At 38.0% G+C, this 14,463-nt stretch overlaps 1 protein-coding gene across 1 annotated transcript; it reads right to left on the reverse strand.

Annotated features, from left to right (window-relative positions):
- Positions 1-2,599: 2,599 nt before the first annotated feature.
- LOC129268532 (homeobox protein SIX6-like) lies at positions 2,600-13,551 on the reverse strand. Its single transcript, XM_064104421.1, has 5 exons — positions 13,407-13,551; positions 5,711-5,985; positions 4,898-5,019; positions 3,558-3,684; positions 2,600-3,384 (listed from the first exon to the last, which is right to left on the reverse strand). Exons 1-5 carry the CDS (start codon positions 13,549-13,551, stop codon positions 2,845-2,847), a joined length of 1,209 nt encoding a protein of 402 aa, XP_063960491.1. The 3' UTR covers positions 2,600-2,844.
- Between the last annotated feature and the right edge of the window lie 912 nt (positions 13,552-14,463).

The following is a 14,463-nucleotide window of genomic DNA, read 5'->3' on the forward strand; positions in this document are numbered from 1 at the left end:
AAACATCTATTAAATATAAGTGCCATGCTGTAAAGGAAACACATCGTAGTATCAAATGGGACATCACATCTTCATAAGCACAGCGTGACCCGCATTATTGGCAAGAATATATAGATATATACCCAGAAATTCGTAAAAGAATATAATAATAATTATAGACCTTAGTGTTCATGTATGATATTTAAGGGAAATAAAAAACGATGACTATGAAAATGTGAGTAATATAACATAAAACGTTTTCGTTTTATTGTAAAAACAATAGGCCTACTTTACCATACGCTATGTGCAAAGAAGTGAGAATAGTAACCATGACAATAGCTGCTTAAACTAGACAGGGCAATTATCCAAACAATGGCCATCGTTTGCATATGTGATGGCGCATTAGCTTTCAAATGTCACTTGTGAAACTTTTCATATCCAAATGGACCTTCAAATGAATTGTTTAAAACGAAATAATCAGGTAATATTAGCACAACCTTTCTCAAATAATACAACAGGCTGTTTTACATTTTGTATTGATAGTGTGGTGAGGTAATATATTACATATAATACACCACGCAGACCAAATATTATACATAAAACACAAATTACATGTGTATACGTTCTCTTATAATCAGCATTCAAGCTCTTATTTACATCTAACAAAAACGACAATAAATTATCGATATATCGTTCGATAAAGCGTATTAACACAATAAAAAAAAACATATTTCGACAAATCCGATACAGATAGATGCAAACATATAAATATAACGACCGGCCGAAGCAGCACAAATTTATATATACTACTCTATGAATATAAAAAGACGGATTTTAACGCAAGCTTAACAATGAACATTAAAACAATTCGAATAATGAACGATGAGCACTGAAATCTGCTAATAATACTCGTAACAAACCAAATCAAAGCTTTCAATTTCAAATTGAAGTTTCATAAATGTCAAACCAAACAATAAATATAATTTATGCAAAAGAAAAAAAATAGTATAACTATAATGGAAATATGAAACGGGAAATAATTACTTATTAATGTGAAAAGAAACATAAACGAATTTATTTTCATTGAATAACGGATTAATCGTAGATTTTTTTTTCATTTACGGCAGATAGAGTTACATCTAGAAAACAATCAATGTACACTAAAAAATGAAATATTAATATGTTATCCAGGGCATGTACAATACTTATACCTCTGTCACATTTGTTCTACGGCGGCCGTACAGCGAGTCGAAAACAGCAATTTTAACATTTTTTGTTCCAGCTAAATATTGGTGCTTTTGAATAAAACGGCTGTTTTCGACTCGCCGTACGGCCGCCGTAGAGCAAACGTGACCGAGGTATTACTGATCGACGAACAGAAAGGTGATTAATAGCGTATTGCAATCAAGGTTCAACTATATGTTTTGATAAAAAATTGAATGAAGAAAGAAAAGCGACTGATGTACGATTTTAAGAAAAAAAGAAACATAGCTCAAAAACGCGAGCAACATTAATTCAAATAGCAATATTTGTTTGTTTTTTCAATTGAGAAAAGAAGTCAAATTCGACTGGGATTCCTGCAGAATCATAGGAAAGAACTTCGATTTGAAAATAAGCGAATAACGGGTCTGCAGTTCCACGTTAAATGAGATGATTAAACACACTTTAACGAAAATGTTTGTACGATGAAGAAAAAATATAGTTATACAGATATTAAGATAATACGTGGATATTGGTAAAAAAATACATAATGCAATGTTGAAATGAAAAACAAAAATTGTACGCAGACTAGAAAACAAAACGAGAACTGTGATTGTACATTAATATATAGCTATTAAAAGTATCATTAAATGTAAAGGCAAACATCAATGTCAGATGGATTAAAGATAATTTTCAGAAAGAGCAACGAATTAAATTTTTTTTCCAGAATTTTACCCTCCCCCCAAATAAGCATGTACATTTCAACATAGTATTTGATAGAACAAGAAAAACATGTATGGGCCTACTATGCAGGCTTGAAATAATATTAGGCCAGGACAACGGAGGGCTTCGAATGGGTATTATGAATTTATAAATGAACTTTCTTCATCCTTTAATTTCAATAGTGTATTATACAAGTTTTGAATTCTTTGAATGTCCAAATAGAATAAAGCATCTAGAGTAAATTATGGTAATGGGTATCTATTTTTGTTCTAGAATTTAACAAATCAATGATCGATAAACCAACATTATTCAATTACTATACATGGAAATTACGTCACTAGAAAATATGCATTACTTATTATTAATCATGTTCAACGATTTGTAACGATGTGACGGGTGGCTGAGTAACGGTGTAAGGTGGTTTAACCGTGTATAAAGATGACGGACTAACCGTGCAAGGATGACGGACTAATAACCATGTAAGAATGGCGGACCAAGGTGTAAGGAATAAGGATGGCGGACTAACCGTGTAAGAATGGCGGACTGACGGCGTAAGGATGGCGGACTAAGTTGTAAGGATGGCGGACTAACGGTGTAAGCATGGCGGACTAACGGTGTAAGGATGGCGGACTAACGGTGTAAGGATGGCGGACTAACGGTGTAAGGATGGCGGACTAACGTTGTAAGGATGGCGGACTAACGGTGTAAGCATGGCGGACTAACGGTGTAAGGATGGCGGACTAACAGTGTAAGCATGGCGGACTAACGGTGTACGGATGGCGGACTAACGGTGTAAGGATGGCGGACTAACAGTGTAAGCATGGCGGACTAAGGTGTAAGGATGGCGGAATAATGGTGTAAGGATGGCTGACTAACGGTTTAGGGATGGCGAACTAACCGCCTAATGGGTGGTGGACAACCGGGATTTGGTAAGGGTAATCTTTAATAGTAGGTTGGAACCCAGTCATTGGGTCTATAATAATCATAACCGCCTTCTCGGTAGTAAGTCTGGCGATATTCACCCTGATAATGACTCTGGCTGTATTCACCCCGGTAATAATTTGTGACGTAATGTGGAAATTCTCTCCCATTTGTGACGTAATGGGGACATTCTCTCCCGTTTGGTGCTGTGTGCCCACCAACGTTGCAATGGGCGGAGCTTCCCAAATGCAAGTGACTGGTGTCAGTTGCAGCGGGTGCGGTGTGCAGAGTGATATTTGGGGCGTGGCTTTGGTGACTTGAGGTCAATTTGTTGTCCAATGAAGCGGCGAACTCGGCAGCGTTGTAGAGCATCGTCAGCGGATTGGTTGATTGGGTTGCTGCGTGTGGATTTTCGCTGCCATTGCAACCATTCTGAGTAGGGTTGGCGTTTCTAGGCGGCGCTCGCTCGTCCGGAAGACGCCGATTTAAACTCCTACGTCGGTTTGAAAACCAGTTGTGGATTTGGGTTTTCGTCAAACCAGTTTTATCTGCAAGTTCCATCTCGAAAAGAAAAGAAAAAATAGTGAATATCAGTTGTGAAAGGAAAACACAAATAATTATTATTTTGAAAATCAAGTCAGGTCAATCATATAGCCTACTTCTACAACGACTCAAATAACTTTTATCGTCCAACTCTAATTGCAATTACATAAATATTACAAATGTCTTCTTACCTTTTGTTCTTTCTTTGGAAATTTTGTAACGCTTTGGAAGTGATTCATGAGTGTTGCTCGTTGAGACGTTGAGAGGCTGTGCTTTATGCGATATCCCGATGGGCAAATGCTTTTTGGAGGCGGAAACCTTTGAAAAAAGAGAGAGATAAGAGAGTGATCACCATAAGGGTGGTCATGGCCGCGATGATAATCATAGGATGGTGGAGTTGCCAGTTTTGGTAGTGCTTCTGCTGATGGTGGTGGTGGTAGCACTAGCAATGATTATGATAGTGATGGTGGTTATGATTATGATGATGACGATGACAATGATGATGTTGGTAATGAAATTGATGATGATGTTTGTGATGAACGGTGGTGGTGAATGATGATAATGATGATGATGATGGTGATGATGATGGTGGTGATGGTGGAGTTGCCAGTTGTGGTAAAGTGCTGTTGATGGTGGTGTTGGTGATAATAATGATGACAGTAATGATGATAGCGGTAATTTCAACGATGATGATGATGATGTTGATAATGGTAAGGGTGGTGGTGATGACGGTGGGGATGGTGGTGTTGATCAGGCTGGTGGTGGTAATAATGACGATAATAAATAGTATTCACATGCAGACTCATTCAAAATAAAGACAGTATGCCAATATAACACTCAATCCAACGGGGGGTGCTGGTGGTACCATGATAGTATGCATTTTGCAGAAATTTAAGCAAAATCACCTTCATTTTCCTAGCGAAACCTTTTTTCCGTCAAATTTCTCGTGACCAAAATAACCTTCATTTTGTAGTGAAAACCTCATTTATTCATTTGATCATTTTTTTGCTTATCAATTTTAAACCAGCACACCCTGTTAAAAAAATTCCAGAGCCATGGCCAATCCAACCAAAAGTTTTCGGAAATGAAGATTTCAAACCATTTGATAATAATTTTTGATGCACCACTTATTTTTGCTTTACATAATTATGCTTCTCTGCATAATAAAACCAATTTGACAGTAACCTTCCCTCTCCCATATGCATGATTAAATTAAGGGGCGGATCCCCAGGATTAACAAAAGGGGGGGCACATGTTCTCGAGGAAACTTTGTCAAAAAAAAAAAAATTGGTGTGACTTTCAAAGGATGGGGGGCACACTTGTGTAAGAACGGCAAATTTACATCATTTTTTTTTCATTATGACCCTCAAGGGGGGGGGGCACGGGCCGGATGTGCCCCACCCCCTGGAACCACCACTGATTAAATTTATGCTATTATGTCTGTCAGTTTTGACCCGCTCGTTTCGCATTCTCTAAATTATTACCTTTAGTCAACTGTTTTCAATCATAAAGGGACATTGGTTTAACTCACCTCTCACGAATCCGATACTTGGATACTGACGTTAGAGGGCGTTTTAGATTCCTCTTCTGTATTTCAACAATGCATTCGTCCCATACGCCAATAAGATCAGAACCATCACGAAATGGTCCAATCTGTCAAAGAAATTAGATAATTATTCCTAAGTTAATAAGTATAAAAATTAAATCCTGACTTATCAATAATAAACAGGTCCGCGGAACGATTTTGAAAGTGCGGGGGGGGGGCTGACCCTGCAAAAAACACAATCAGATGGTAATTTTTACGTTTTTGTTCACGGTTTTTGAAAAAGTGTGGGGGGACTGGAACCACCTAGCCGCCCCCCCCCTGTTTTTGCAGCCCCTGATAAAGGCAGTTAAAAGCTGCTACAAGTGGAACGCCTTTGTCAGTCTCGCCTACATCACGCTGCATCTTGGAAAACAAGATGGATAATACTTTTTCTTAAGGGAAGATAACATTTAACCTTGTCTTCATTATCGTTTACATAATTATACAACCTTCACGTAATAAGAATCTAGTCATATCATTTACATAATGGGTGTACCCCTGTTACATATTCACCCTCGAATAGTTTCACAGAGTGCTGAGCAAAAAAAAAAGACACGCATTTTTCCTTATCTGTTTTGCCGGTTGTTCCGCTGAACTATTGCTTCACTACATCTGCTCTTTGGGAGAAAAAAAAATAAAAAGTTTGAAAATCCCTCTAAACAAATCGATTTCATGAACACCGAGCACGAAGTCCCTCACTTGGACTCTGACTATGTCAAAGAATATACCTTATTATTTTCAAACAAAATGTAAACCTACCTCGATCAAATGACACGCATGCTGGTAATTCCCCTTCGTCTTCGCATTCATGATCTCGACACGGAGGAGGAGCTCGATCTCGCGGTAATGCTCGATGAAGCCCGCGAACACGCCTTCGAACAGCGAGTCAATCTCCGCCCATCGACCCGCCTCCATAAGTTTTTTGCACACGGTACACGCGAGGCTGATGACCGTGTGATCGGGAGGACTGTATTTATCTAGTGAGATGTTGTACAGCAGAGCGTCCATGTATCTTTGAACGTCAATATTTCTTTCTGTTAATTTGGAGAGAAGTGGAGATAAGCACTTTAATAACAATATTACGATTAACATTCAGTCAAAATCTAAAAATCTAGCTTTTTCCAAAAAGGGGGTTTGACCAAGAAATTTGACAAGCAAAAAAAAAAGGAAAAAACATGAAAAAAAGCTTTAGTCCAAAATGAAGGTTATTTACTTATTTTGGTACCGAGAATTTTTTCTACAAGCAAAAAATAAGAAGGGTTCACTATAAAATGAAGGTAATTTGGGGTTGGCTCCAAAATGTAGGTCATTATTTTTGTTTACTTGGCAGCCCAAGGGGGTTAAACTCCCTACCCCCTCCCCGTAAGTCCACCACTGTTCAGTCGTTTTATAACGATTTACAAGTAACGTTAAGGGGGGGCGATCTATTCTTGTCATACAGTGTTGATTCAGTGATACAAGGCCTATCTATATATCTTTTTGATGGTCTTCCTTTTTGTCCTCCCTACCTTTTATTCCCCCGCCCCCTTTTTTCCCTCTCTTTTATATTTTCACTCTGGTATAAACCACATGGGTGCATGGCCTGATATGTCGAGCGAATTGAGAGCTACGCGACCTATTCTTTCATCTCTCTTCCTTTTTCTTCCCTCTTCATTCTTTTCACTCCGTGAAAGTATATAGAGATGTTTGCCCCCAGCAGGGGCGGAAATCTCTCCCAAAAGGTAGGGGGGACACAGGGGCGGATCCAGCCTTCGCCAATAGGGGGGGGGCGGAAATTTGTTTCAGCCATATTTTCCCCGAACGGCAGCTCGACGATGATTTGTGTTTGTTTCTTTGAAGGGGTAGTCCTCATTAGTCACTTCTTAGCTTTATTCTTATAAATTGATATATAATATCATAATCCTTATTTATATGATGCGAGCGTGAAGCGCGAGCTAATTTTTTGGAAATGTTATGTATTTTTTCCTAAAATTTGAACATTCTGGGCAATGTTTGTTATCTTGAAAAAAATGTGTATGCAACTTACTAATTACTACAAACGCAAAGCGCGAGCAGAAATGAACTGATGGAAAAGATACCTGTTAAAGACTGCGTGCAGTTAGCATTTAACAATCAAATAATGTGAGCGCGAAGCGCGAGCTGATTTTTTTTGGACATTTTCACCTACAGAATGAAATTCTAAGCACTTTTTGTAACTCAAGCAGAACAGGTATATAAATGAGTAGACAATTGATGTGAGCGCGAAGCGCGAGCGGAACATTTCGAGATTTAGTCCTATAATATTTACTGAACGAGACACTCCATTCATGTTTTGTAAATCATGAAAAGAATGAGTATTAATAATGCGAGCGCAAAGCGCGAGCAGAAAATTTTTATATACGTTTTGAACTGGTACCTGTTAAGGACTGCTTGCACTTAGCCATGAAGGCATTACATATTTCAACAATCAAAAAATGCGAGCGCGAGCTGAAAATTTTTGAAAATTTCTAAAGAAAGAATGGAAAATTTTAATCAATTTTTGTAATCGTGAACAGGATAGCTATATAATTCAACAATTGATGCGAGCGCGAAGCGCGAGCATAAAAAAAAATCGAGATTTAGACCTAAAAATTGGCCACTCTGTTCATGTTTTGTAAACAGCCATAGGTTGATCGAGGGCTTTTTACCGTGTTTAAATGAAATAAATCAATCAAAATCCATGTTTTGTAAATCATGAAAAGGATGAGTAATAGGGGGTCTTCTTACATTAATAATGCGAGCACAAAGCGCGAGCAGAAAAATTTTGATATTGTGATCTGAAACTGGATAATGATTTAAATAGAGAACATGTTGAGTATTTGAATAAACATGCGCGCGCGTGTTTCATATTTAGACCTAGAATCTTGGCATTCTAAATACATCTGTAATCATGAAAATCATGAATCGATCTGAAAAAAGAGTCAATTACAGCTTTATATTTCAAGCACTTTGTAGGAAAATTATAAGGTGGACATGGATCGCACTTAAAAAGAAGAGTTAAAATTTTCATTATTATTACTTTGAGTTTTGACATAGGACCGGGACATCCTTACAACATGTCATGAAAATGATGACAATCTTCCTATTCCTCTTGCTAAGCGCGAGATGAAACAAAAGGGACAATTTAATTATTGAATTAAAATCATATTTATTAATGCCTAATGAGGGCGCGAAATCTGATATTATGGCATAAAAACTGGACATTTCACTTTTGTAATTATGAATAGGATGCATCAGTTAATATATTTTGAACCATTAATGCGAGCGCAAATCGCGGGCTAAAATTTTTGATAAACTGTCATGAAAAGGGGGATTTTAAGTAGTTTGTTGTATAATCAATATTGAAACATACATAACTCGGCAATCAAAATGCAAGCGTGCAGCGCTAGCTGATACGTCTTGACAATCAGACCTAAAAACGGATATTTTGACAACTTTATGGAATACACGAAAATAATAGGTACCTGATAAATCAAAATTTGCGAGCACGCAGCGCAAGCAGCAAATGTTGATAAAATTATTTAGACCAAAAAACTGACATTTTTACAGAGCACTTTTTAAAAATCAACTTGTAAATCACACAAAATAATGAAAGTTCGATTTCCGAGGTGAAATATGTTTTGTATATTGACTTCCAAACTTGATATTTGAGCTCCATATTGAACAAGATATGTAAATCACCTAACAGGCAATGCGAGCGCAAAGCGCGAGCGAAAATTTTATATAGTGGCACGAAAGATTCTTTTTATTTTCCAAGTCTTCCCCTCATCTTATTTTATGCACTCGTCGTCCTTCTCTTCTTTTTCTCCTCTCTTTTCCCTCCTTTTTCCCTTTTTCCTTCTTTCTTTCCCTTTTTTTTCGTTTTTGCTCCGCCAATAGGGGGGGGGGGGGCCTCGGCCCACCTGGATCCGCCTATGGGGACAAGGGGCGGGAAAATTTGTCATGAAAAAAAAAGGTTATCATCCCAAAAGTACGGTCATCTCGTCCCAAAATACATGTTTTATTTCGATTTAGAATGATGTATTTCTTACCATCATAAAAGACAAAAAATAGTAGGGGGGACATTTGATATTGTGTCCCCCCTACTATTTTGAGTAGGGGGGACACGTCCCCCCTGTCCCCCCTGGGATTTCCGCCCATGGCCCCCAGTAACACAGCCCCTGAATATTACATATATATGCCTTTCCTCGGCCAAAACCAAGACCAGTTCTTATTGAAATATACTTGTCAAACTAGCTGCATAACAGACAGATAATAACGATGTCAATTCTTGTTCTTACGACGAAAATATGGAGAAAGATGAACGAAAACAAGACATGACAAGGGCAGCGGTCGCCAAACGTGTACCTATTACTTGTACTAAGGCCTAACTGGCCCGAATTCTCGAAGGGTGGCTAACTTAGCCCACGGGGGGATAGTTAGCCCAGTGGGCTAACTTAGCACGGGCTAAGTTAGCCACCCTTCGAGAATTCGGGCCATTTATTTAGGTCTACGAAGCTTTCGATCCATATATACTCAAACATTCATGCTTACAGAGGACCGCCACGGCGCGCCGTTAATTTTAATTTATGTAGATTAAATTGGCATAAATGTAAGGACTTGTGCGAATTTCTGTTGTTAGTAGTAATGCAACTTACCTGCCATCTTAGTTGATTCCATTTTATTCGTCCTTTGCGTACACGTTTTGTAGAAAGAGATAGAAATCACACCACCAACCCGTAGTTTGCAAACTCTCACATGTAGGATGCGAAGTTACTGCTATCACAGCCACACCAACGAAACCACTCGGAAACCGACCGACGGTCTGCCATTGGAAACAGCGCTATCGCTTTGGTCGGTTTGGAGTCATTGTGACTGAGACATAAATGCATCACATTCCTCGGTTACATCGTACAGGTGTTTTTATGGCGGTGGCCGCGCAGTGACTCCATTGTTCCGCGGTGAAATCTACGATTGTGGTTTTCGCGCATTCGAATTCCGCACGCGCGCGTTTACACTAATTATCGATTTCGGCTTTATAAAGATGTCGTCTGCCCATTGAAAATTGATAGGCCTGATTACAATTTTTTGTTTATCTGTCTTATTTACCCGCTCTGGGTGAAACCTGGTCTTAGATCTTGATTTCTTTGTAAGTTTGTGTTAATGATTATGTTATATGCTTAATAAACAATTACATAAAACTTAAAAATAAAACTTGTCTCTGATCATTGTTAGCTAAATGTAAGCAAATAATACAAAACCAAAATAGGACAAAGGAACAAAATGCAAAAGGTAACATGAAAACGACAGTGAAAGCATCATGCTTCTATATCCTATGTAGTCTACATCTTATAACTGTTAGCAGTGTTATTTTTTTATTACATAATTTTTAGATTGCTTTATTGAAACTATTTCGAAAATGAAATAGTTGGACAGGCCATGTCAGGTATAATGAAGAATATTGGCGTTTCTAATGATTGTTAAACCATTTTGTAGTTGAAAGTTAATATACGACATAAGATTAGGCCAATAATCGCCATATAGGTCAGTTATCTTTAAATAATAACAAATGCACAATGTTTGTTTTATATCAAACCTATGAAAGAATGTTTGGTGTTCACGGAAACTCTTATAATATCTCATTCATCTGTCTATCGTTAAAATATTTTATCTACAGTGCGTCTAAAAAAAACTATACACTTTTGAAAGGGCTACCAAACAAAAAATATGTCACTTTTGGGGGAAATATCTATATACATGGAAAGCCAATGAAATCAACTTTTAGATGACACCAAAAAGTTGGAAAACTATTCATGCTTGAGTGAGCACTACCCACTTAAACAAAGGGTATGAAAATTAGGGTGGGCAGGAATTAGCCTTTCGATTTTTTTTTCAGTTTTTGAGAGGCGAGTCCCTTGGAACTTGCAAACTTTAGGGTGTTGTGATAAATTAATGGTCATTCATTATCAATTCAAATTGTTAGAGCAAATTTCTTGAATTATTAAATTGAAATTTCATGCACGAGTGTGCGTGAATTGCAATTTTTAGTGCAGCATCTTAACTTCACCATGTGGATCTCAGCAGTGTATTCATTGGAGTCAGGAGAATAGGTGTGAGATAGGATGTACATGGGTGAAGTAAGCTGATGGGAAAGGGGGTCAACAGAACGTTTAGCCTCCCTCCTACAGGTCCGTCCGTCCCCCACCCACCCAGTGGCGTAACAGGCGGGAGGGCAGGGGGGGGGGCAAGTTGCCCCCTGGCGGATTTCACCGGGAAAAAAAAACGGGAAAAAGAAAAAAAGGAGGGAGAAAGAAAGGGAAAGGGGAAGGAAAGGGGAAAAGGAAAGGAGGAAAGGGAAAGAGAAAAGTGAAAAGAAAACGAAGAAAAAACTTTTTTTAATGGGAAAGGAAGGAAAGCGGGAAAATGTACGAAAGAAGAACATTTGAGAAAGAACAAATCATTGAGAAATAGGCCTATATAATGCAATAGCACGGTGGGAAATAAATTTTAAGATGGCAAAATGGCAAACAATAGCGGGAAACGAAGGTAGAATGTAATTATTCAAAAGCTAAATTAGAAAACAAAGAAAAGGTACAAGAAAAAAAACAATAACACGACCGGGCTGCCAATGATTGAAATTAAAGAGCGGGAAGAAAAATGGACTACATTGTGCTATAAGCTTGCTAAATTTTATGCAAATTAGCTACCGGGGCTTTGCCCCAGACCCCACGCAGTAGGGGGCTCTTCATTTATAACCTTCAAATGGCTCTATAAAGCCCCCCGTTCAATCACGTTCAATCATTGGCATACAGGAGGAGGGGGGGGGGGGTTCGTGGTTCCACACCCAAGAGGAAATAAACAAAATTATAGGAGACAACGTATAATGAAATGAATGGAAACAATGAAATGTGTTATTTGCTGAATATAATGAAAAAATCTATCACATAATTAGAATTTAATTTCAGTAGGCAATTTTTTCCAGCTCGCTTTGCACGCTGGCGACTTTTTACAAAATGTTCCCACATTGCTATGTTTTGCCCCCTCAAAATATTTGGTTCATTATGCAACCGGGTTTAATAAATGTGTTGTGTAAAAGCTATATTCTGTATATGCCCGCGATTTGATTAAAATTGCGGAAATCTGAGAGGTTTAAATGGCTTTGATATCAAGAAGTTCCGGGGGCTCCGCCCCAGACCCCAAACGCGTATGGAAGGGTTGGGCCATGGCCCCAAAAAGTTATACAGACAAGAACAACAAAAAAGGAGGAAAAAAAGCAAAGGAAAATTGTAGGTTAGATTCTCATGAAAAGTTGATTTTTTTCTCGCTCGCTTCGCTCGCTCGGGACTTATATATAAAGCAGCTTTTTAGCACATGTGCTATACTGCGCCCCTCGTTGTTTTTTTGTTTTGTTTTGTTTTTTACTCTTCACGCTACTGCCGCAAAGAATCCTGTTCACAGTGGCGTACAGACCACCGTGACAAAAAAGGAATCTAAAGAGAGAAGAATTAAATATTTTATTCTTTGGATATCATGTCAAAATCTATCACAAAATTTGATTTTTGTATTAAAAAGGTGAAAAATTTTGCTCGCTCGCTTCGCTCGCTCGCAACTTTTTTTAAAGATATATTCTGGCCTTCTCAAAATAGTCGCCTCATTACGCCTGTTCATACCATGATATGACCGGGAAATTGTTGGCTCTTGCCCCCCCCCCCCTGGCCACCGACCCCTGTTACGCCGCTGCACCCCCTCCTGTTTAGATCGAGACTGATTGCTATTACATGTACGCATTAAGTCCAGAGCGGACTGTCAATTTGATAAATTCTAAAAATTAGGTCATCAACTTTCACCTATCAATCATTCAATCAACAATTTATTAGTAAATCGACTCAATTTTTTGAGACGCACTGTATATCTCTGCAAATTTCAAAATAAGATCCCCGACTTTGCTTGCTTTAAACCTTACATAATGAGTAACAAAGAAATTGAATGCAACATTGCTAAAAAGAAAGGTAAACTTTCTGCTCATTTTCATAAATGGAGGTTTGGCTTTTGATTATTCTCTGTTTATATCATTCTCTTTATGCACTTTGATATGTCCATTACTATGTATATGACCTTGCATTTAATTCTCTTGATTTATTTATAATTTTGTGTTGAATAATTCTGTTGTATTATTCTTGATAATTACTTAATTATACAAATTAAAGACCGATAGCCCTTAACGATTTTCTGTTTAAAAGAAAAAGAAGAATCATCTCTTTGCTCCTTTTGCTGTAATTCACCATAAACGTTGTTGCATTTTATCAATCATCAAGCTTTGTGGCAAAAAACGGATGATTTTATCAATCGGAAAAAAAAAAAATATTTTCGGATTTTCAAAGAGTGTTGGTGTTCAGGGTGGGGGGATCCTCCACCCCACCCTGCCTTTCTCTCTCTCTCTATACTCTTTCTAGTATACCTTTTCTTCTTCTTCTTCTTCCCTTCTTCCTCATCATCTTCTCCATTCCTCTTTTCTTCTCCTCCTCCTTTTTTCCTTCTTCTTCTTCTTCTCCTTCTTCATCTTTTTCTTCTTCTTCTCCCTTGTCTCCTTCGTTTTTCTTCATTTTTCTCCTCTTATTTTCACTTTAGATTTTCGGGGATGGTCGTCTCCTACCCCCCTCTTTCCTGTGGCGCCACCCCGGTACATTTTTTAAATATTAAAATGCATTATTTTAATTAGCATTTTAAGAGTTCGAATAGTGGCTGCACTGAAATTGCTGCTTTTCAGCACTAAAAGTGCTCAATGTGAAACCATGTCATCTGCTGTTTTTAACACTTCAAAAAAAAAATCAGCGCCTCTTAAGGCCATCGCGCAGCGCACCATACGACTGGTCCACGATCCGGGGAGTGTTTCATCAACATTTTCATCCGACAAGTTGTCAGATCTGACATCTTTCTCTGATGTTGATTGGTTGAGAGGTACTGTTACTATGGTAACTGTCGGATAAAATGGGACTTGTCGGATAAAACGTCCGACAAGTCCTTTCATGAAACGCTCCCCCGGATTTGGAACAAATCGCATTTTGCTCATTTTCTGACAATGGGATTGAATATTGTCTTTTTATTTGAGGCCCATATTTACTTTAAGTATATCAATATAACAATTTTTGATGATTGTAAGTCTTTATATTGTAGTAAAGCACAAATTAGTTTAAATTCGTAGCCAATCGTACGATTGATATGACGTTACTATACGACTAGATATTAAAGTCGCTTTCATTCCATTAAGGATTATAGCATAGTCACAGATTTGAACATAGGTATACTGCGTATGATGATTTAGAACATTGTGCAGTAAGATATTCCATGTCTCAATATTAGCATCAATTAAATTCTACTACGTTTTTACTCCATTATCGGGTCGCAGACTAATCGTAAGGTATGTGTGTGCGGTGGCCTTTAAGCATGCAAAGTGTGGTCATCATACCAACTCCTGAATCTGTTGACTTAGTTTGTAGCACTTTATTTTTGTTTAG

The sequence above is a fragment of the Lytechinus pictus genome, chromosome 9, assembly GCF_037042905.1.
Source record: "Lytechinus pictus isolate F3 Inbred chromosome 9, Lp3.0, whole genome shotgun sequence".
NCBI classification, from domain to species: domain Eukaryota; kingdom Metazoa; phylum Echinodermata; class Echinoidea; order Temnopleuroida; family Toxopneustidae; genus Lytechinus; species Lytechinus pictus.

Bases quoted from the DNA above. Each gene is read 5' to 3' on its own strand.
- LOC129268532 (XM_064104421.1), bottom strand. From the start codon at position 13,551: ATGAAGAAAAACGAAGGAGACAAGGGAGAAGAAGAAGAAAAAGATGAA. The intron at 5,020-5,710 runs GTAGGTTTACAT...TTTCTTTGACAG, and splicing joins ATGCGTGTCATTTGATCGAG to ATTGGACCATTTCGTGATGG. The intron at 3,385-3,557 runs GTAAGAAGACAT...TTTCTTTTCGAG, and splicing joins TTCCAAAGAAAGAACAAAAG to ATGGAACTTGCAGATAAAAC.